This window comes from Macrotis lagotis, chromosome 1 (genome assembly GCF_037893015.1).
Source record: "Macrotis lagotis isolate mMagLag1 chromosome 1, bilby.v1.9.chrom.fasta, whole genome shotgun sequence".
Taxonomy (NCBI): Eukaryota; Metazoa; Chordata; class Mammalia; order Peramelemorphia; family Peramelidae; genus Macrotis; species Macrotis lagotis.
The window spans coordinates 269,854,407-269,878,635 of record NC_133658.1 but is presented as its reverse complement, the minus strand read 5'-3'; the positions used below and the strand labels follow the sequence as shown (position 1 = coordinate 269,878,635).

The window sequence follows — 24,229 nt, the reverse complement described above, 5'->3', positions numbered from 1 at the left end:
GAATTTCTTCCTAAAATGTTTATATTTTGTGAATATTTTAAAAACTGACTAAACAAAAACTAATACAAGGTCCTCAAAAATTTATACTCTAATGCAGAAAGATAAAGTTACTGCATTCATGAGAAAGTGAGAACTATGTATAGTACATTTATAAAAGTATATTTTTGATGCATTTTGCAATTTGATACATTTGCAATTCCTTGCAAATGAAATAGAAGAAAGTTAAGGACTGTTTTTCATTATCTGACTACTTCACTGAAGCAATTCTTGCTCCTTTAAAAAAAATAGATATTTCTAAATATGAATGGACAAGAAAATTATTTGTGGTGTACATGATACATTTGGTTTCACTTAATCTGAATAAGAATGGATAATAGATACATGATAATATATTGGTAAATACTTGAACACATGCTTTGGCTATGAGTGAATAAACATTTCTTTGCTTTATCAAAGTTTTACAAAATCAAATTTTGCTGAAATTCATGATATCTTATTTGTATGAAATGGGGTTTTTCTGTTGTAGCTGGTATAAAAGATAAACTATTGACTTCAATGCTTAAAGAATTATGAACAGCAATATCTTCAGTGAGATCATACTTATAAAATTTTACAGCTAAAAATAAGCCTTCCCTATATATATGTATATATAATATGTACATACATTTATAATATAATATAAAAACAATTTAATTGTATTTTAGCTGTTATAAAATTGAAATAAAATCCTAATTTCACTTCAATAAAATATTAGCTAAGAAAATTGTATAATTTGTTTCATATAAAAAAGAGGTGTTCAGCTACATAGAGTTTAGAAACCACTATCTTAGAGAAAGCTATTTTGTAGTTTAGTATTTTTCTGTTGTAGACCTAGAACAGCTTCATCTAGCTATACATCTAGCCAACTAAAGAAACTCTTGGGCATTTAAATAGTCTTTCTTTTTCTTTTAAATTTCTTTCCCCTTACTTGTTCTCAGAATGTCTTAGCACAAGCTCTTATTTAAGTTATGTTCCAAGATCCTTTTAATTCTTATCCTACCTCTGAGTAATTAGCCTAAATTCCTTTCAGATCATTTTGTAGACTTGCAAAGGGACTAGGGAGAGGAGATTCTTTTCCACTTCCCAGATGCCCCAGTTGCCATTCAAAACAACTCAAGAACAGGATTGAAAAACAATGGGTGGAACTTGTGACCTTTGCCCTACTCCCCCCCCCCCCCCCCCCCCCCCCCCCCCCCCCCCCCAGCAACCAAAGCCATTCTATTTCCTACTACTCTTAAGTGTGAGAGTCCTGTTCAGTGATCAGTGAGTGAGTGGTCATTACTACTGTAGGAATGGAATCATTTCAATCTTGATATTCTTAATATGAATGAAACCAGAAGCAAAATGGAAAGATGGTTTTTAACTTAGAGAACCAAAAAAAAAAAAAGTCAGCAGAGTTGGTTTCATCATGATTTGAAGTGCAAAAGCCAAAATTTTATTGTACACTGGACCATCTCATAATAGGCATTTATTAAAAAGGCTACTATAAAGATAATTGATGCTTATTAACATTTATTGAAGAGAATGAGGTAAAGAAATTATGAGAAACTTGATAATCTTTTCCTATTAAGTCAACACATACTTCAATATGAAGGTGCAGATGGGGAAGATAATGAAACATACGGGGCGGCTAGGTGGCACAGTAGATACAGCACTGGCCCTGGAGTCAGGAGTACCTGATTTCAAATCTGGCCTCAGACACTTAATAATTAATTACCTAGCCGTGTGGCCTTGGGCAAGCCACTTAACCCCATTGCCTTGCTTAAAAAAAAAGATAATGAAACATACTTTAAAAAAAATTTTAGTATGATATTAAAGAAAGATTTGTAGATTATACATAGAGTTTATATCTTAACATGAAAATTTTCTTTTTAAATAAGCATTTATCATCTTAAAATGTTTTTACATGTTTATAATTATCTTTAGTATCCCTTGCTCCCCTCTTTCCCCTCTCAGAGTCTTTCCAAGTTAAAAAAATAGTATTTTTAAGACAAAAAAAGATAAAGATGAGGAAAAATAATAAAATGGATCAGAACATTGAAAATGATTCAAGACTTGTTGAATGTGTTACTTCTGTGTACCTCTCACCCCTATAAAGGGTTTTTTTTTAATTATGCTCCATATGGCGTTTTTTTAGGTTTTTTTTTTTTTTGCAAGGCAAATGGGATTAAGTGGCTTGCCCAAGGCCACACAGCTAAGTAATTATTGAGTGTCTGAGGTCGGATTTGAACTCAGGTACTCCTGACTCCAGGGCTGGAGCTCTGTCCACTGTGCCACTTAGCAGCCCCCTATACATTAAAGTAATGCATGATTTTTATATTTTATAACATTTACTTTTCATTTTAGCTTGTGATTTTTTCACTTTCATTTGTAATTATTGTATATGTTGTTTTCTTTACATCAATTCATATAGATTTCTCCATTTTTCTCTGTATTCATTGCATATATAATTTCTTATAGCATAATAATAATCCAGTACATTCATATATCACAATTTATTTACTTTCTCTAGTTGATATTTCTACTTTGTTTCTAATTCATTGCTATCCCTAAAAGTGCTGCCAAAAATATTTTGATATATATATGAAAATTTTCTTATGTGATCTTTTTTCAAGTTTGCCATTTCATAGGAAGAGAGAACAGCTTTGAAAGTAAGTTATATACTTTTTAAAAAGTAAACTATAGCTAATAGATATTCTCAATTTCACATATACATTTTTCTTGATCTACTTTGTATGTAAAAATATCTCAACTTTTTCTGTTCCCTCTCACTCTTTCATTAAGTTCAGAATGAAAAAATAAAGTTTTAAAAAAAAAGGTCAAGAGGCATTGTACCCAAAATAACACTGTACAAGAAATTGATTAAATTTTAATGTACAGGCAAGAAATGACTAGTTATTGGTTTGGGAATCATTTCTGCATCAGTTATCTGTATATAGTCACCTATCAGTGGAAAAAACATTGTTAATTTCAAATTAGAAGAAGGAATAAAAATAAGATTATATAGCACACAGTTGAGGCAATTCCATTTTGACACTGTAAAACAATTGACACCAAAAAGGAGGAGGGATGAATTGACAAAACAACAGATATCTACACTGACCATCTCAAGGAAGTTTAGCTGAACAATTGCCAGGATGAGGAAACCAAAACTATCTTCTATAACAGAAAGCACTCAATCTCTTTGCCAAGAAAGAGATAAATAGCAGTTAACAAGCTTACTAGTTAAAGAGACAAACTCAATGTAAAATTTTTTTGGTGCAGAATGGTAGAAGATTATGATCAATATTAACTCATACCACATAAAGAAATAGCAAGAAATACAAGTTTATAGGAAGCTTGCTGAGAAACTTAATCCATTGCAATTCAGCAAGCATTTTTAAAGCATTTGAAAAATGAAACCCCATGCTAAGTGCTAAGTAATACAAATACAAAAACAAAAAAGTTTTTGACCTTAAATAATTTATATTAAGTCACATCATCTCAGGGACACAAGAATGAAACTGGAAGGACAACAAATGAAAAAAGAAAATGGAAAACATCCATCTATAAAAATCTCTAAATTCTCTCTCACCAATAATAGTACATTTGGACCCTTAATATTAGTTCCCATTGTGATTACAAAGAGGAGAAGTGGTATCAAAGAAAATAAAAGATAAAATATCTAGCCTAGACCAAGTATAGATAGGGGAGCTTGCTAATGGAAGAGATATAATTCTGAATTTGTTAAGAGATTAATTCTCATGTTATTAATAAAATAAAATTTACTAGCCCATATACCTAGTCTTTCATTTCCACAAAATAATTATGAGAATAAACATTGAAGGCTTTCTTGAGAAGGGGACAAATTATATTCTGCATAAGACCATATTTTACAGTTACATATCAGACAGAAAGGTATTATTTGTATGGGTAGAGCAAAATTATGTACCTTAAAAGATATCCTATAATAAAGTGACTCATTCATATTTAAGATTTTTAAAAGAAATAGAAGCAATATCTCCTCTATGACCCTCTAATAATAATAAGTGAAGTATAAAAGAGTTAAGTTGTTTTCCATTATCAGGCAGTGTGTCCAATGAAGAGTCCAGGTGTTTTGAGTTGACATCTTTCCAAGTGCTTAGAGCTTCCTAAGTAACTTCCATAGGTACTCAAAAGAGTTCACCTAAACTTTTCACTCAGGAAAAAAAACAAGTAAATGAAAGAATTATATATTATCAAGATTCTGATATGCAGTTTGACTGAAGCATCTTCTCAAAGGAAAAAGATAGATGAAAGAATACCTATTGTTAAGACTGTTTCTGCCTTCACAGAACTTTCTGAACTTTTTGACTTTGTCCACTCTCCACATGTGCTGCCCTCTCTTGTTTCAATCCAGGGAACAAGGTGTTGGCTCCCCTCTAGTTCCGCCCCCCACTCTTTCCTGTTCCTTTTTTGTGTGTTATCTCCGATCCCCATTAAACTTCTTGAGCTCAGGAACTGGGATTTTTATGGTTAGTTGTTTGTTTGTTTGTTTTTTGTTAATTGTATTCTCAGTGTTTAGCAACAGGCCTGGCACTTATTAAACCAAATAGGCACTTATTAAATATCTATAAGATTGTATTAGAACCTTAGATTCTGTAGATATATAATAACCTAAGCCAAGTATTGAATAAGAGAAGGCGGAGCAACTGAATTGCCTTAGGGAAGTTGCACAATATTTTTAATGACCTCCAGCTTCTCTGTGAAACAAAGAGCCATCTTTTTTATTTTTATTTTACAAGTTTTCGGATGCTTTTGGTCTTTTATATTATAGCCATTTCCCAATATATTCCTCTCCTGCTTTGAACTCTTCCTTGTAACAAAGGAAAACAATTAAGCAAAACTGGTCCACAAAATGACCCAAGTCCCACAGGCTATGTATGCAATGTTCCATACACATAGCCTTCCCTGATTCAGAGGGCAGAAATGTGTTTTAGTCTCTGTTCTCTGGGATCACATTTGGTTATTGTAATTCAAAGTTTGGTCTCTTTTTAGTGTTGTTTTCATTTCTATTACTATGGTCACTGTAAATATGGCTCTGCTTACTCTGACATATCAGTTCATACAAATCTTTTTTTTTTGTTTCTCCAGATTAATCATTTTTGACTCAAATATATTCAAAATTCTTTCAAAGAATTAATAGCAATAATTCCTCTATGATGCTCTAATTATCAATATCAAGTGAAGTATAAAACCAGTTGTCAAATAATTGTCAATATTAGGGCGTATATACAGGAGCTCATACTTTTAGATGACATCTTGCTGATTACTTCAAATTCCATAATTTGTTAGAACCTTCTGGGTAAGTTCCATAGGTACTCAAAAGAATTCATCTGAACTCTCTACCCAGGAAAAAATAAGTAGATCAAAGAATATTTATTACAGTTCTATACTATTCTGTCACATTCATATAATGAAATACTTTTAGTTATTCTCCAATTGATGGATACCTGCTGTGTGTTACAGCATTGGTTGAATAGTCAGAAGACCCGAACTGGAGAATAAAAAGAAATTTATTCGCTCATCTCCAGAAAGGGGCACAACCTCCTTTAACATGTGTTACAGCTCTTAGGAGGAGTGCCAAGTATGGAGCTGTGCAAGCCCCTTTTATCTTAGTCCCTAATGCAGTCCTGTCCCCCTGACCCACTACCTATTGGCTGGATATCTGGGCTCACAAGCTTTCCCGGAGTATCTAGCTAATCAGCACAAAGCATTTCAAATCCTATTTGCATAATTATTCAGATCCACTTTTACCCTATAATCCTGTATCTTTCCAATCAGTACAATGCTGTATAACCTTTGTTACACTTGATCTTGGGAAAGTGGAAACTTTGCAATTTCTGCTAACCTGGCTTTGGGGAAAAGGGAGACTCAACAAAACCATAAAGGAGGCTTCACTTAGTTATAATCCCACTCACTATTTTGTTTCTAACATTTTGCTACCACAAAAAGTTAGACCCAGGGGCAGCTAGGTGGCGCAGTGGATAGAGCACTGGTGCTGGAGTCAGGAATACCTGAGTTTGAATCTGACCTTAGACACTTAATAATTGCCTAGCTGTGTGACCTTGGCCAAATCAGTTGACCCCATTGCCTTAAATAAATAAAAATTAAAAAAAGGTTAGGCCCATCATTTTGACAACAATATTCTTCAAGTCATACTATATGGCTATGAGTCATGAAATTTCACCATCCTCAAAGAATGAAAGTTGTAGGTTACCTAGTGGCCAATGGTCAGGTATGTGGTGAGCAACAGCAGTTTGTAATATATTACTAAGGGAAAACTGGCATAAAGGACCTAAACAGAGAGGTGCATGACTGGAAAGGAACATAGCTTGGTCATGTTTCAAAAAAGGAGAATAGTTGGTATCCTTCATTGGTATCCACAAAATAATTATAACGTATTTTAAAGGAAAATCTTCACTGGTAGGGATTCCATTGTGAAGATATAGGCACCTTACATGGAAGGCATACCAGATGAAAAGTCAAAGCCAGATTGCCAGGTTGCCATATGGATTGTTAGAAGAAACTCATCTAGCTGAGATCATATACCTATCCAAGTATCACAGTTAAAATTTGTAAATTTATAGTATGTAGATTATTTGAGCTGTAAAGTAACTCTGTGGGTTAAGTATGCAGGAATTATTCTCCCCATATTACTAATAAGGAAAATAAACCTTAGAAAGTTTAAATCAGTAAACAGCACTTAAGAGCTTTGATGTACTAAGCATTGATATGTCCAAGTTCATAGAACTAATAAGGATTAAAGGTAATATTTGAACCCAGTTCTTTCTGACTCCAAATATAATATTTAGCTTACTCTGCCAAACTATGTCTTAAAATAGTCTGTCACAGAATATAAGCCTGAAAGAGATAGAGGGGGAAAGATGAGAGGATTGAATATATTAAATATTGTGGTTGATAAGGGGCAAGAGGACAAAATTATTTTCTTGTTATATAAAGCCATTAAGGGCTATTAAAGCATGAGGAGTTGTATGACCTTATTCTAAATTGTACTATGTAGACTGTCATACTTTTAAAATTCTTGCGTCTGCTTGTTATTCTCTTAGTCATAGGGTTGGTTATTGGCTATCACCTTCTGCCAATAGCATTGTGCTTGATTTGAGCAACTTCTCTTCCCCTTTTTACTTAGCTGCTTTTAATCTGCTTTGGGATAACAAACTAGATAACCAAAGTTGTTAGAGTTAAGTCTGAAACAAGAGCAAATTAACTTTTGAATGAAGGTCTAAGAACTGTCCCAGGAGAAAACTACATGAGCTTTAGTATTAGCAGTTTGTGACACTTTAGCTTCCTGTTTCTTTTTTTTTTCTTTAGGTTTTTGCAAGGCAAATGGGGTTAAGTGGCTTGCCCAAGGCCACACAGCCAGGCAATTACTAAGTGTCTGAGACCAGACCGGAACCCAGGTACTCCTGACTCCAGGGCCGGTGCTTTATCCACTGCACCACCTAGCCACCCCTCTATCAATCTTAATTATCTAAAATTCTGTCAAGAAACAGGAAGCTTGGGGCAGCTAGGTGGCGCAGTGGATAAACCACTGGCCCTGGAGTTAGGAGTACTGGGTTCAAATTCGATCTCAAACACTTAATAATTACCTAGCTGTGTGGCCTTGGGCAAGCCACTTAACCCCATTTGCCTTGCAAAAACCTAAAAAAAAATTGATAAATTTCAATATATTCTAGACATAATTTGTTATATTATTTGGCAACCCTTAAAGTACAATATTAATATTTGTGTAATCCCTATATAAAAAGGGTCCTTGACACCTTTCTGGGCCCTGAGAAATTCCTCAGAAATATAGACTTGGCTTGGCTTCTTTGGGTCTGAGAATAATCGGACAGGACCCAAATGCTTGACTCTGGGATCATGAAATATACCATAAATTCGTCTGAGATGCACAAAACACTCTTGTTAACCTAATCATTTTGCTGTATCTGTAAAATTCCTGCTTTCTCCCAAGACTGCCTCCTTTTCACCCAAATGCAGCTGGAACCACAAGATAGTAAATTCCACTCACCTTGAACCTGTGGGAAGCCCGCAAATATGTGACTCCCTTTGTCTTGAGAAACATGTTAAGACATAAAGCAAGATCTATATTAGGCTATATGTTTGTATATGTTTGTAATAGTCTGACAAGGAAATATATCTAACCACTATCTCTGCTTCTGTATCCTGCTTGCTCACAATATACCCGCCCCCAAATACTAATAAAAACCTTGTTCTCTGGACACTCAGTGCTGGTATCCCCACATAGTCATTGGTAATAATAAAATTTACTCCCCAAAATTCATAGTTTGGTCTCCTTCTCGCTTCTTTGGTTTCAGCACTCTAATTATATAGAACATACCTGAGAATTAGAGGAAAGTAAACTGCATCTCAGTAGCCTCAACTTTACTATTTTCCTATTAATTTATTTTGCCACTAATCTACTAATTTCACTCAAACTTAGAAATAAGATATTACTTTTGAATAATGAAAATGAAATCAGATATACTGAAAATACTTTACTCAGTGTTTTTTCTCCATAGCATGCAAATCCTCAGAATGATTAAGTCTTCTCCATCACAGACTGAGGGAGAAGACTTCAACTTCTATTGGTGTTGGTGCTATTTGCCCAGTACAAAATTCTGGCAAACTGAATGATGACTGACAAATTTTCCGTAAGTAAAAGTTAAGTGAAAATTTTTGTTGAAAACAAAGCATACTTTAAATATTTCTCCTGGCACAACCAATTGATACTTTTCCAGAGCTTTCAGTAATTTGGAAAGAGGATATCATTGGCAAATTTGAATCCCTTCCATACATGGGAAGAGTATTATCACAAGCAAATTGATGAATATTTAACACTAGTATAGGAGATTTTGCAAGGTTTTCCAAACTTTAGACTCTAAGGCTTAGAGGAAAGAAGTGTAGCTAATGAATGCATATATATATATATATACATATATATATGTATGTATATATAACATTAGTCCACCCACTTCACCAACCTTTAGAAAGAGCAGGGCTAAAAGCAGGGGTAAGGGAAGAGTCAAAAGAAATGAATGCCTGACGAAGGAAAGGGATGATTCCAACTAGACTAGAAGATAGAAGACTGGGAGAAAACTGAGATAGTTTAAGCTAGGGAGAAGAGGGGCAAAAGTATAGAGGTAAAGGAAAGAATGAATGTTGGAAGATAGCATATATGTGAGAAATAGCCTTCATTAGTGCTTCAATTAGTTTTTTCTGCCTTGATGGAAATGAACTATTACTTTTAACTAACTCAAGGACAAAATAATTTATTTTGATTTTCTTATGTGTCTTTCTTGAAGCAACAGGTATCAATCAGTATGGGAAGTGTTGTGAAGGATCCAGGCAATGGTAAGGATTCATGATCCAGATCCACTGAAAGAGAGATGATTACTATCAACTTCATAGCTAGAAGCTCTTGTCTCTAGTACAAACTCCCTCTCCCTTCCCTTCTCTATCTCCCCTCTCAGTTCTCTCCTGCCCCCATGCAAAGATATTGGAATTTTGATTAAATGGATAGTGATTAGACCTGTAATTTTTTTTGAAGTTTATTTTTTCCTTCCTTTTTAAAATTTATTTTCATCCATTTGTACATGGATATTTCCAAGTCACAAAGTTTCCCTCCACCCTCCCTTCCCACCCCCACCCCCATTGGAAATGGTCAGTTTAGCATTTTACATAGATATTTTGTTAAACATATTTACAAATTAGTAGTTTTGGGAATAAAGAACTAGAATTAAAGGAGATACAGAAGAGATAATTTTTATAAAGTGTTCATCAGATTCACTAGGGTTGTTTTTTTTCCCTGTGTATTTTGTTTTGTTTTGTTTTTCTTCGACTGAGGATAATACAGTTCATAATCTGTCAAATACACTTGTCCTAGCTCTCTGGACTGCTGAGAGGGGTTGCTCCCATCAAGGTTGTACATCTCATAATGTTGATGTATAAATTTTTCTCTTGGCTCTACTCCCTTCACCCAGCATCAGATCCTCCAAGTCATTCCATGCTTCTCTAGAGTCTTACCATTTATTGTATCTTATAGAACAATAATATTCCATAGTATTCATGTACCATAACTTGTTTAGCCTTTCCCCAACTGATGGGCATCCCCTCAATTTCCAATTCTTTGCCACTACCAAAAGTAGACCTGTAATTTTGTTGATGGAGTTCTCTCTTACCAAATGTATCAGTACCTTCTGGAGAGCTCAGAGATTTAGAGTACTACTGAGAGGTTAAATAATTGTCCAGGATCCTATACCCAGTATGGGGCAGAGAGAGGACTTGAACCCTTATTGTCTGACCAGCTCTCCAAACATCACATCACACTGCTTCTCAGCCATGTAAATCTGTTTACTGCACTTGTTTTACATAAGTATTTTAAAAATTAACTTCCCAGAGCTTGCTTTTTCCTCTAGACCATCTAGATAGAAAAAGGAAATAGATATGAGTTTAGAAAATAAACTTGGCACAGTAGTATAAGTAATCACAAACTTCAATTATCTGGACATTTATTAAGCATTTATGTATCACCTACTATGAGCCACATACTGTGCTAAGCAGCTTTTTATGAATGCTTATAATTTGATCCTCACAACAATTCTAGGAAGTAAATGTTATCTTTATTTTATAGTTTATGAAATTGAAGCAAATAGAGATTAATGTCTGACAAAGGACTCATTTCTAAAATATACAGAGAAATGAGTCAAATTTAAAAAAAAAAAAGCCATTCCCCAATTGACAAATGGTCAATGGATATGCAAAGGCAATTTACAGCCGAGGAGATCAAAGCAATCCATAGTCATATGAAAAATTGCTCCAAATCATTACTTATTAGAGAATTGCAAATTAAAGCATCTCTGAGATACCACCTCACACCTCTCAGACTGGCCAATATGACTAGAAAGGACAATGATCAATGTTGGAAGGGATGTGGGAAATCTGGGACACTAATACATTGTTGGTGGAGCTGTGAACTCATCCAACCTTTCTGTAGAGCAATTTGGAATTTTGCCCAAAGGGCAACAAAAATGTCTATACCCTTTGAAGCAGCAATACCACTACTGGGTCTATACCCTGAAGAGATTATGAAAAAGGGTAAAAACATCACTTGTACAAAAATATTCATAGCAGCCTGTTTGTGGTGGCAAAGAATTGGAAATCAAGCAAATGTCCTTCAATTGGGGAATGGTTTAGCAAACTGTGGTATATGTATGTCATGGAACATTATTGTTCTTTTTTAATTAATTTTTATTAAAGATATTTGAGTTTTACAATTTTCCCCCAAATCTTACTCTCCCCCCACAGAAAGCAATTTGTCAATCTTTACTTTGTTTCCATGTTGTACCTTGATCCAAACAGGGTGTGATGAGAGAGAAATCATAGCCTTAGAGAAGAGACAAGAAGTCTAAGAAGTAACAAGATCAGACAATAAGATATCTGTTTTTTTTCTAAATTAAAGGGAATAGTCCTTGCACTTTGTTCAAACTCCACAGCTCCTTATCTGGATACAGATGGCACTCTCCTTTGCAGACAGCCCAAAATTGCTCCCGATTGTTGCAATGATGGAATGAATGAGTCCTTCAAGGTTGATCATCACTCCCAGAACATTATTATTCTATTAGAAACCAAGAGGGATGGGATTTCAGAGAAGCCTGGAAGGATTTGCATATCAATACTATAACTCATATAAAAGCTCCTTTGGGCATCAAAAAAAATTTTTTTTTTAGTTTTTTTTGCTAGGCAAATGGGGTTAAGTGGCTTGCCCAAGGCCACACAGCTAGGTAATTATTAAGTGTCTGAGACAGGATTTGAACCCAAGTACTCCTGACTCCAGGGCCAGTGCTTTATCCACTGCGCCACCTAGCTGCCTCCCCAAAATAATTTTTAATAGTATAAAGTGATCCTAAAACCAAAATGTTTGAGAACCACTGAGGTTTTGTAACCAACAAGAGATGTCCTATTTAGATTTGATTCTTATTAAGAGGAAGGGACTTTTGGGTAGAGTAGAAATATTGGGAACCTTGTAGCGAAGAGATCATCCCCTTCAAAGAGTTTGTGATAGCCTCTATATAGTTTTGTCCTGTACCTTAGAATTCAGAAGAAGAGCTTTTTAAAGCAGTCAGAGGAAGGATAGGTAAGATCTCTTGGTTTAGAATTCCATAAGGGAAGTTAGTTCAGATGCTAAGGGAAGAGCCTAAGAATGAAATTCTAAAGGCACAAAGATAAACAATTTGAAAGAGGAGTAAAAAGGGATTTTTCTGAAGAAACCAATATAGATTCTTCAGGAATTAACCAACTTTTATTTTTATTTAAAAAATTTTTTAAAAAGATTTTGAGTTTTACAATTTTTCTCCCAATCTTACTCCCCCCCCCCACGGAAAGCAATCTGTCAGTCTTTATTTTGTTTCCATGTTGTACATTGATCCAAATTGAGTGTGATGAGAGAGAAATCACATCCTTAAGGAAGAAACAAAAAGTATAAGAGATAACAAGATCAGACAATAAGATATCTAGTTTTTTCCCTAAATTAAAAGGAATAGTCCTTAAAATTTGTTCAAACTCCATAGATCTTTATTTGGATACAGATGGTGTTCTCCATCACAGACAGCCCAAAATCGTCCCTGGTTGTTGCACTGATGGAACAAACAAGTCGACTTCATCAAGGTCGAACATCAACCCCCCATGTTGCTGGTAGGGTGTATAGTGTTTTTCTGGTTCTGCTCATCTCACTTAGCATCAGTTCATGCAAATCCCTCCAGGCTTCCCTTAATTCCCATCCCTCTTGGTTTCTAATAGAACAGTAGAGTTCCATGACATACATATACCACAGTTTGCTAAACCATTCCCCAATTGAAGGACATTTACTTGATTTCCAATTCTTTGCCACCACAAACAGGGCTGCTATGAATATTTTTGCACGTGACAACTTTTATTTTTAAAAGACATTTACAGAAGTTTACTACAAATCCCTGACTTCCTTTAAGACCTCATAAGTGCCACCTTTTGCTGAAGACATCTCTTGTCTTCTTAGTTGCTACTGCTATCTCCTCTAAGGTTGTTTTAATTCTGAATTCATTTGGGATTTACTGATTTGTAATTTTGTTCCCCTATTAGAATCCTCCTCCTCATCAGCAACAACAGCACTGACACCACAACCATCATCATGATTATCATCATGTTTCACGGTAGGGAATATTTTTGCTTTATGCTTTATATCCCCATTATTCAGCACAGTGCCTGGCACAAAGTAAACACTTAATACATGCCTACAGATTCACTGATTGACAGGGTACTGTAAGAATGGTGTCATAAGTGGTGTCAACTCAGGATGGGTTAAAGTTATCTAAGAAAGGTAAGGACAACAAAAATGATTTTAAAAAAAGTTATATTAATATAAAAATGTATCAAAGAGAAGAAAAGACTACTGCTTTCAGTGAATGTTTGATGATACCTGCAGCAGAGAGAATTCCTCAATTTTCATTTTATTTCTGTTTTCTCTGTTAAGGAAAAAGACATTGAACTAGAAAGGAACAAAAAATGGCTAATATTATTCTCAGGAATACCATAATTTAAGAGTAAAAGGACTCATAATGAAAAATGCTATTCACCTCCAGAAAAAGAATTGATGGCATCTGACTGCAGATTGAAGCATATTATTTTCCCCTTCATTTTTTCTTTTTTGTATGTATTTTCTTTTACAACATGACTAATATGGATAAATGTTTTGCTTGATTGCATATATATGTGTGTGTGCGTATATATATATATATATAAAACTCAAATCGAATTGCTTCCTGGCTGGGGGGGGGGGATAATTTGGAACTCAAAACTTAAAAGTTAAAAATTGTTTTTATATGCAATTGAAAAAATAATACATTCAGAAAAAATGGCTATAAGTTGATATGTTTTGTTCATCATTTTCAAAAAAGACCATTATCATGGGGTGACATCTTGACTCGTGTGTGAATTAACTTCATGTGAGGTAGCATGGGACAAAATCATCAGCCTCACTCTCTCCCAGAATTATTGAAGTCCAACTGAAAAAAATTCAAGATGATTTGGCAGGTTTCAGTGAATGAATGACCTTGGCATCTTCAATATCTGTCCAAGCTGTAAGTTGATATACAAGACGTGAAAAGCACCCAATTGACTTTGAGTTCATATCAACTGATGTAGATTCCTTATCTACTAAAAACTATGACTGATGTGATTACCAAATTATTGCCAATAATATTTGAAAGACTGAAAATGGGAGATATGTTGTTAGGTCAAATGTTATCTCAATTTTTGTGAAAAGAGAGGTTTGTAATTGGTTCTCTTTGTAAAGTATGTTAGTACTTTCAATTAGTAACAGTATTGTTGGCAGAGAAGTATCCAAAAAAATTGACTATTCCTGACTTGCCCAACTGACACACCTGTGGCTCCTAAGAAGCCATAGTGAGCCCATAATCACAGTTATCCCTACAGATGAGCTAAACCAGCTTGAGGCTGACAGGCCTCAAATCCATTCTCTCAGTGGAATGAGTAGATGAAAATTTTTTCCAATGGCGATGGTGTATCCTGGGGTTATCACGAGTCATGCTGACTTTTGTCTTGTCACTGGACTTTTATGACTCAGGAGAGAGACTGAAAACTTTAAAGCTAATTTATGCATGCCATCACTTGTGATGTCATGCGCCCTCTTCAAAAATGAAGGACAAACAATAGTTGCTTAGTGATGTCAAATATTTATAGTTGTTTATGGATATTGATAAAGGTTCTTTTATTTTCCCTTGTTTTAGCTGATTTTTTTCATTAAATTTAGAAATATAATTTAAGACTCAGAAAAGATACTTTTCCCTTTTCTTTGGAAAACCAATTTTTTTTTAGGTTTATTTTTATTTTATTTTTAGGTTTTTTGCAAGGCAAATGGAACGGTTAAGTGGCTTGCCCAAGGCCACACAGCTAGGTAATTATTAAGTGTCTGAGGCCGGATTTGAATTCAGGTACTCCTGACTTCAGGGCTGGTGATCTATCCACTGTGCCACCTAGACGCCCCCAAACCAATTTATTTTTAACAAAATAATTTTCTGCATCACATATTTAGATAATTTTGTGAAATGTACACATATATACAATTTATATTTGTCTTCTTTTTACTTGTTCATCTCACCGAGTCTGATTTAGATTTGAGCAGATCACATTACCAAAGGAAAGTATATTGAGATAATTTTTGAACAGTAGGAACTTGGTCTAGAACACTAGTATTTCCTGAAAAAAAAAGGTACCGAGTTCCATTAATAATGCCTATTTACAATAATTCTATGTCCCCATTTTTTTTTTTTTTTTTTGCAAAGTAGTGGGAGTTGTGACATATCCCAGGCCACACAGCTAGGTATTAAGTGTCTGAGGGTGGATTTGAACTCATCCTCCTGACAACAGGGCCAGTGCTCTATCCATTGTGCCACCCAGTTGCCCTGTCTTTAGTTATTGTAAAAACAACTTTCCCAGCTTTCCATCTTCTTCATGGGGCCTAGCCAGTTAATGCTTAGAATATATTGAAGTTAATTTAGATCATTTGCCTAGTGAGTACAAACTTGTGAGTCTAGTGTGAATGATTTTCTTGCCTGTTATGTTCAAATGTGTAATATCTACATTTATCATAGCTGGTGATGTCATATTTGGAACATAGTTAAATCTGAACAACACTATCAATTAGGACTAAATGCTATATAAGGTTCATTGGATCAATTTTATTAACTGATAAAAAAAGGGAAAGGTAAGGATGTATGCTAGTCCCCATTTTATCAGGCAGATAAAACTATTAGAATATATTATTAGTATGCATAGTGGAGCTGTATTTTTACAGGATCATAGTACTGAACATTACTGGTACTGAAAGTTTAAAATAATTTAAAAATGCTTTAAATTTAGCACTCCAGTGCTCAGGAGAAATTCTATACATTTTTTTTTTCCTGACTCCAAGGCCAGTGCTTTATCCACTACGCCACCTAGCCACCCCATGAAAATCTATACATTTAAAAAAACCCAGCAAAATCCCAAAACAAAACAACCTCCCAAACCTCTAGATTAGTGACTCAAGAATTGACCATATACTTTTAAAAAACCCAACAACACTTACATAGGTTATTTCTGTCCCTGTGGAGCGCAGGAGTATAAAAACCAAACAAAAATTTCCATAATACACATTATACAATTAGGGAAATGCAAAGTATAGGCTACAAGGGTGGTTCCAAACTTTCATTGAGGTGCTGATATTTTAGTTGGACTTTATAAATAATTCAACAAAAGAAGGGTTTCCCAGTCTAACCCCAGAAATAGAAAGGTATTAAGATTAGCATAAGACTTCAGAGATTTAGGGAAATCCATTTTACTTTACAAACACTTGCATTAATGCTCTTTTTCGTAGTGGCAAAGATTTGGAAATTGAGGGGACGTCCATCAATTGGATAATGGCTCAACAAACTGTAGTACATGAATATGATGGAGTACTATTGTGCTGTTAAGAAATCATGAGTTGGCAGATTTCAGAAAGACTTGGATTTATATGTAATGATGCTGAATGAAGTCAGCCAAACCACTATATCATTGTACACCTTAACAGCAACATTATGAGATGATCATCTATGAGAGGCTTAATTCTTCTCAGCAATACATTGATCAAAGACAGTTCTAAGACTTGTGATGGAAAATGCTATTGCAGAGAAAGAATTATGGAATCTGAATGCAGATCAAAGCATACTGTTTTCAGTTTTTAAAATTTGTTGCACACTTTTTCTTTTTTTCTAACTCTTCTTTTAAAAATGACTAATATGTTAAAACTTAAAACATGATTTTACATGTACAACCTACATCAAATTATGGTCATAGGGAGAGAAAAACGTGGAATTCAACATCTTACAAAAAACAAATACTGAAAACTACCTTTATGAGTAATTGAAAAAGAAATAAAAATAAAAAGAAATTCATGTATAATTCCATACTTGATATGCAAGACAAATCAGAACAATGTCAATCTCTATGAACACTTGGAGAAATCTGAAAATTTAAATGGGTGTTTTTGTGACTGCATGTGATAGAGTAAAATGTCTATATGGAGAACAGAATCATATTTCATTATACTTAAGTGTTTTCATGCAAGGTAGAAAAATAAAATTCAAGATAGTAACTGATCATTGACAACTGTTTTATTTCAAACAGCAGTTTTAGTAAAAGAAAACACTCTAGAATACAGTATTTTTTTTTGGGGGGGAGCTATGTCACATTTTAAAGAAAAAAACATTTTTTTACCAACTTGCCTCCACCCCCAACAAAACATTTACAATTCTAGTTCTGAGAAACTATTATTACAGTAATATTGAACAAAATGCACAACAAACTTTTTAAAGCTACAACCATTCATTTAAAACTAAGATTCTTCAACAGGAAGCCAGTAACAACTATTTGACCTTCCATATTTAGACAAAAAGAAACTACCACCCACAGCTTGCCTCCCCATAGACCCTCTTTAGCCCTAGAAGCAGGACACATTCCTCCTATTGTAATCCAATAAAACTAGAAGTTACCATGTAATTACCATTGTTTCCCTCGGAGCTACTTTGTCGTTCTTCTAACATACAACAGAAGCTCCGATGCTTTTGGATTTTGTTATCATCTCGATCTTTTTTGGAGAAAAAAATCAAGGTGATTAAGATTATTCACTTTATGGATGACTTTTCCATCGCTAGTTTTCCCCTGCATTTCCGGTTGCTATTCCAATCTCCCCCAAGAGGTAAGGGAATAAAGTACAACTCGATCTATTTAGATTAGAAGCTTGTTCACAGGTCCGTGGTGGAGGCAGATGACAAGCCAAGGTTAAAAAGGTGTTCTTTATCCAGGAAGCGTCTCTATTAAAAACTTTAAGGGGTGAGTTGGTATGTAGACATACCATAATGTGACATAATGTAGGTGGTGGCCTGTTTACACTACTCAATAATTAGCTGCGTTTTTTAAGGGAGGAAATCACTTTGAATTATCCCTTCTTCATGGGTCTGCACGGGAAGCACATGCGTGGGACAATGCTGATAAACCCTGTTTCAGTTTGTCACGCATGCCGATAAGTAAAAAAAAAAAAATGACTTGAAACCAAGCTACAGTAACCCCCTGGGGACCGGGTAGTCAAGCGTTCTGATCCTTTCAGAGGTCACTTCCCATCAAGTTACCCGAAGCCAGTTCAAGTGTGGCCTGCTCCGCCGCCAGGTGCACGCCTTTCCTCGCAGCCGTGGGAACAGTCAGAGCCGCCTCCAGCTTCCTGCCGCAGCCTGCCCGCTCCGAGGACGTGTGGCCGGTGCCAGTCACAGGAGTGGGATCCCCGCCGGGCCGCTCCCCCCTCCCCCGGGGCAGGGCGGGGGGAGGGCGCCCCGCTGCCGCCCGCCCCGAGCCCGGTCCCAGGGCCGCCACCGTCTCCCCCGGCTCCCGCCTCAGGCTCCTCCTCGGGCGGGCGCGGGGGAGCCCCACACAAGCCAGCCAGGAGGCGGTGCAGCCGGGATGACTCTCCCGAGCAGGGCTCCCCCCGCCTCCCCCCAAATCTCCCCACCTCTTCAGGGTGTTTCCCCTTCCGAGGAAGGGAAAGGGGTGTGTGTGTGTGTGAGTGTGTTTGGGGGGCGGGCGGGGTGGTTTACGGACTCCGTGGGGGTCAGTGACGAGAAGGGGGTGGGGAGTCGTCGGCAGCGCCGAGGGGGGCGAGGACACCCGTGAGTGGAGGGAGAGAGCGAGAGACACCCCCTCCTCGCCTCCACGCCGGCGGCCGCGGCGCTCCCCTCCCTGCCGACACGAGTGACGAGGCCGAGGCGCAGCCCACAGCCGCCCCCGCCCGGTCTCCTCCTCTCCTCCCCCGGACGCTTCTTCCCGCCGCGCGGCCCGTCCCGACGGCGGCCGGAGCGGGGCCCCCGGGGGCGGCGGCGCCGGGCGCGCGGGGCGGAATGGCGGTTGGCCCCGGGGAGCGCGGCCTCAACCGCCGCTCGCCCTCCCCATCCCCCCCGCCTCCGGCTCCGGCTCCGCTCCCCCGCCTTCCTTCCCGCCCTCCTCCTTGAGCTCGGGCTGGGCGGGGGGCGGGGGGGGCTCGGTGACACGCAGCTGGCGAGCGGCGGCGACGGCGGCACAGGTGCGGGGCGGTGGCGCCCTTCGGCCCTCGCTCGCTCCGGCCGCACTCAACCCGCAGCCATTTTGGAGCAAAGACAAAGAGCGAACCGCCGCCTGCCGCCGCCGCCCCGCATCGACTCCTCCACCCCGCCCCATCTCTCCTCCCACCCCCGCGCCGGCCCGGCTGCGGCGCTCCCGCTCCGACCCCCTCCGCGGCCAAGTCCCGGGAACCCCCTCCGCCGCCTCCCGGGCCACGAGCGAGCGCCGCGGCCGCCGCCGCCGCCGCCGGCAGGAGCTCCGCGCCCGCCCCTCCCCCAGCCTCCACCATAGCCGAGGTCGTCGCCGCCTCCCTCCCCACCCACCCTCCACACTCTTTCCCCTCCCCCCCGCCCTTCGGTCTCCCGGCCGCTTCCCCTCTCCACTCTCCAATAACGCTCGCAGCCATTTGCCGTCGCTTTTAAGCGCGCCGGGCAGCCAATCAGGACGGGCTGGAATCCCGGGGCCGCCGTGACGCGCCGCCGCGGCGCGCCTGCGCGGCGGCCGCGGAGGAACCTCCCCGCCTCCCCGCTCCTCGGCGGCCCTCCTCCCCTCCCCGTCCCCGGCTCCCCTCCCCCCTCCCCCCCCTCCCTTCCCCACACAGCCCTCCTCCTCACCCAGTCGCTATTAGCCAAAGCGGCGGAGTAAAAAAAGATGGCGGCGGGTTCGGATCTGCTGGATGAGGTTTTCTTCAACAGCGAGGTGGACGAGAAAGTGGTGAGCGACATGGTGGGCTCCCTGGAGTCCCAGCTGGCGGCCAGCACGGCCCATCACCACCATCACCCTCACAGGACGCCCGAGATCCGGGCCGGAGGCGCCGGGGGGCTGGGGAACCATGTTGTGAGCGGCAGCCCTGGAGGAGCCGGAGTAGTAGGAGCCGCCGCCGCCGCCGCCGCCGCCGCCGCCGCCGCCGCCGCCGGTGCTAATGTCCAGACGGAGAGCAGCAAGATGGGACTGGCCCCGGAGATCACAAAAGCAGGTAGAGCGGCGGCGGCGGGGGCGGCGGGTCCCGGCCGAGGAGAGGGGACCCGCAGGGAGCGGGAGAGGGCAGCCAGGGCCGATCCCCCTCAGCCCTGCCGACCCCCCTCCCCGGAGGGGGGCCCTGACACCCTCCCGGGGGCACCCGGCGCGCGGAGGCTGCCCGGGCCCCGGGGAGCCCCGGACCCTCCGTGGGCGGGTGCGCGGGAGCCGGGGAGGCAGAGGGGCAAGGGATGGGGGGTCCGGGACCCCTCCCTGCCCCCGGCCAGAGGACCTTGGCGGGGTGAAGGGAAGGCAAGGGGGATCCCCCTTCCCCGGGGCAGCCCGGCCATCCCCGGGGGGCGGCCGGGGCCGGGGTCTGGAGGAGCTGACATCCCGAGCACGGGGCTCTGACACCTCAGGTGTGGGGGGCGTCGGGGACGGGGGATGGCCGGAGCTCTCGGGTCCGGAGCGGAGCCCCCTCCACGACTGACCTCCCGCCCGCTGGATGTGCCCCACTCCCCGATTTCTGCCTCCCGTTAATCTCTTACCAGGTCTGGGCTGAAGTAATGCCCCCCAGACCTCCTCCCCCTTCCCCTCCCCCTCTTTTTTTTTTTTTGATTTTATTCTCTCCTCCTCCTTGTTGTTGTTGTTGCAGGGGCCGGAGGAGTGCAAGGGGGTGTTATTAATCACAACACGACCAGGTCCCAGGGTTCAGCTCTGCTGGATGGAACCTCCTCATCCACCTCCACCAGCAGCAGCAGCAGCACCAGCACTAGCAGCACCACAGCAGGATCCGAGGCTGCTGCTGCTGCTGCTGCTGCTGCTGCTGCTCCAGGGGCTGCTGCCATCAGTCAGGGCAAATCGGTGGTCATCAGCAGTACCATGGCAACCGCCTTGTCCTCCAGAAACGGCAAAATCGGTACCACCACCACGGTGCAAACTTTGAATGGGAGTAACGTCGTGATGAACTCTCACCATTCAGGAAGTGCTGTTGCTTTTGCTGGGACTCCGGCTGCTGCTGCTGCTGCTGCTGCTGCTGCTGCTGCACCTGCTGTCACCCTAGTCAACAACGGACCAGGATCTGTGGTGTTGCCGCTGGGGAAGGGAAATGCTGTCAATGCTGTTTTGCCTTCAGCTTCTTCTAACACTGTCATCCAGACTTCTTCTTTCCTCAGCACTGCTGTGTCCTCCTCTTCCTCACCCACCGTTATCTCTTCCAGCAGCATTGGAAGTGCGGGACCCACCGTGGCACTGGTGAGGCCACCAATTCACACAGCGGGACCTGCTGCAGCTTCTGTCGCTGCAGCTACCCAGAATGGGAGCAATACTGTGATCAATTCAACTATCAGTGTGGGGAGTTTGCCTGCTACTGCTGCTGCTTCTGTAGCGACTGTGGGTTCTGGAGTTTCCCTTCAGGCATCCCTTGTGAACAGCCAGCCTGGCTCCAGCATACCATCCACAGCCACCACACAGGTCATCAAATCAGAGTCCCCGAAAACTATAGTGCAGGCAGTGCCTCAACAGCAAACATTGACGACCAGTGGCCAGTCCACCACGGGGGGTAACATGATCATTGGGCAAACTATGCAAGGTGGCATCCCCAATCCTAGTGGGATACCGCCTCCTCCTCCAGCTCCTGGGACCCCTACTGGGATGGCTAAAGGCACTGCCAATACAGTGGCACAAAGTCTGCCAAGGACTCCAACAGCTACTACAGGTGGTATCCGAGCAACGTTGACTCCTACAGTTTTAGCACCCCGTCTGCCTCAACCACCTCAGAATCCTACAAATATTCAAAATTTTCAACTACCCCCAGGTAAGAAAAGAATTGCAAGTATTTATTGTGTTGCAAAGCAAATGATCTAGATACCTGACTTTTAAGTCATTGGAAGTTCTTGTTCTCATTTAAAATCATCAGGCCATTTACCATTTTTACTAGTTTTATGAGATGTATTATGCTGATTGTGGGGATTGGGACATGCTAAGTAGACCTGCTTTCTAGACTTTTCTATTGTTTAAATCTTTATATTTTCATTTTAAGTCTCTCTTCATATTTTTCTACCCATAACATGATGGTGTTGTGCTGATACATATTTCCATTTAATCTTCTTCATTGTATCTTTGAATTTTAAAGTAGTTTTGTGATTGTATGAATAAATCAAACATGCTGCTTAACCTCTGTCCCTGAATGCCCCTACTGCCATAGAAAGCAAACTGCTTGCTCTACAGCAGCAGGTATGTCATGGGAGACAAATTACTTCACTATGCAAATATACATTAAAATAATCTTGGATTTGTTTTTTTTTTTTTAAACTAGAATTCTAGATATATAACCTTGTCCATCAATAGCTTCTGTAGTCAGGTATAATGTGTCCTTACCTCACCACATATATTTGTATTTGTCATTAACTGTTGTGAGTTCCTCAAATAGGGGACTATATGCACCTGATTTCTAAAGGTGACAGAAAAATAGAATGACACACCCACAGTTTTCAGGACTGCTTAACTAAGTCTTTGAAAGCTTTTATTCTTTTGAAGGTCTACTTTAAAAACTACTCAGATGTCAGAACTGTATTATAGTTTTTAAGTGAACATAAAAATGAACCTGCAAGTAGCACATCATTCATGGCTACCACTCTAGTCTTCAACTGTACTTTCAGTATTTTCCCAATATTCTCAATATTTATAATATTTTTCAGTGCAGTACTGTTATTACACAAAGAACATCCAATTAAATTTTACTAGTATACTATATAACGAAATCAATGGTGTACATATGCTGTTCATCTCAGTGCATCTTGGGACAGTAAAAGTCATATATTATGAAGCTACTATCCAGGACATTTATAGAATGTTTTATTTCAGAGATGCTTTGATATTTGTGGTAGTCTTACCAGTGTCTTTCTGATCTTCAATTATGCAATATTATTTTATGGTTCTTAAAAGACAGAAAAATTCTGTGAATAGTACATGGCATTCTGATATTTTTTTCAGAACACTAAGACATATAAAAGAAGACCTTAACCTGAAATATTTCCTGTTTTTGATTGGACCCAGAAGTAGTATTTTTTATTCTAAGACAGTTATTTTATAAGTTAAAAATATTTCTCCTTAAAACTAATCCTTAGTATGTTGTAATTGTATGCATAGTGGTAGTAAAATCAGTCAAGAAAATTTGGTACTTCACATGCCCCAAAGTATTTTCTAAAAATAATGAGTGACTGCTTCAAAACAATTTCTTTGTCAATGAACTGAAAGGTTTCCCTGTCTAATCATTTAGAGTTTGTAAAACTTTATACAGGGTTCTTTTTTATTGGTGAAATCCTGGGGATAGATCCAAAGTCATAAAAAAGCAAACATATAACTTTTTTTTTTCTTTCTTTGCACTTAACTTAGGCATAATCAAAAACCCCAAAGAAAGGTTATGGATATTTTGTGCTGTTGGTTACCATACACATTTTGGGGGTATGTCAGAGTAATTAACCTAAGTTTTTCTTCCTACTCACCTAACAGTATCTTAATCCATGGAACATAATATAATTTGCAAAGTTTTCCATAGCCATTTATGTAAATCCATTTTCCTAAAAAGATTGCTACACAAAAGACCTAAGTACTACCCTTATCAATAAGGTCCTTTCCTGTGATTTGTAGTTTCGTGCTTTAATAAAAACCCAGAAGGTGCTTCAGATGTCTATAAGATTATCTCTAGTTTCTTACAGAGATGGTAATCTTTAATTGAGGTCTACTAATTAAGAAACTCCTAGTTATTGTATTGGTCAGGATACAATTTACTCCTGGTATGTCACATTTCCTTTAAAGGAAAAATTAATCTAGGCTTTATTTAGACGTGGCGCTCTATATTGTAGACTACTTTATGATTTTATCTAATGTAGACTTTGGGGGGCAAACTAGCCCTATCTTATGACCATTTTTATTGAAATTAATAAATAGTTAAATCAACACCTTGGAAATTTGTAACTAATTGGATCACTTTTATTGAGAACTTCCTCTTTCCTATGAATGTTTTGCT

The 24,229-nt window shown here is 39.5% G+C and overlaps 2 protein-coding genes and 1 long non-coding RNA gene across 3 annotated transcripts in view; 2 read left to right on the top strand and 1 right to left on the bottom strand.

The window, feature by feature from the left end:
• Positions 1–8,601: 8,601 nt before the first annotated feature.
• Positions 8,602–14,223, top strand: LOC141504969 (uncharacterized). The gene is made up of 4 exons (XR_012473518.1): positions 8,602–8,735; positions 9,387–9,435; positions 13,198–13,268; positions 13,589–14,223. It is a non-coding gene; the product is annotated as an uncharacterized LOC141504969 (long non-coding RNA).
• Positions 14,224–17,113: 2,890 nt separating this feature from the next.
• On the bottom strand, positions 17,114–19,648 carry LOC141490823 (uncharacterized). The gene is made up of 3 exons (XM_074191162.1): positions 19,192–19,648; positions 18,285–19,070; positions 17,114–17,743 (listed from the first exon to the last, which is right to left on the bottom strand). The coding sequence occupies exons 1-3, from the start codon at positions 19,646–19,648 to the stop codon at positions 17,619–17,621; spliced, it is 1,368 nt and encodes a 455-aa protein (XP_074047263.1). The 3' UTR covers positions 17,114–17,618.
• TAF4 (TATA-box binding protein associated factor 4) overlaps positions 19,047–24,229 on the top strand; it is a 166,944-nt gene continuing 161,761 nt past the window's right edge. Inside the window, exons 1-2 of the mRNA XM_074210397.1 lie at positions 19,047–20,218; positions 20,855–22,015. Coding sequence (XP_074066498.1) covers positions 19,894–20,218; positions 20,855–22,015 — 1,486 coding nt within the window. The 5' untranslated portion in view covers positions 19,047–19,893. The remainder of the gene's footprint in view (positions 20,219–20,854; positions 22,016–24,229) is intronic.

What these genes read in the sequence shown, in the direction of transcription:
- LOC141490823 (XM_074191162.1), bottom strand. Translation starts at nt 19,648, where the DNA reads ATGGCTGCGAGCGTTATTGGAGAGTGGAGAGGGGAAGCGGCCGGGAGA. An exon ending in CCGCCGCTCGCCAGCTGCGT is followed by an intron (nt 19,071 to 19,191) that starts GTCACCGAGCCC and finishes GCGGCGGTTGAG; the next exon opens with GCCGCGCTCCCCGGGGCCAA. An exon ending in CACACTTGAACTGGCTTCGG is followed by an intron (nt 17,744 to 18,284) that starts GTAACTTGATGG and finishes TCTCCAAAAAAG; the next exon opens with ATCGAGATGATAACAAAATC.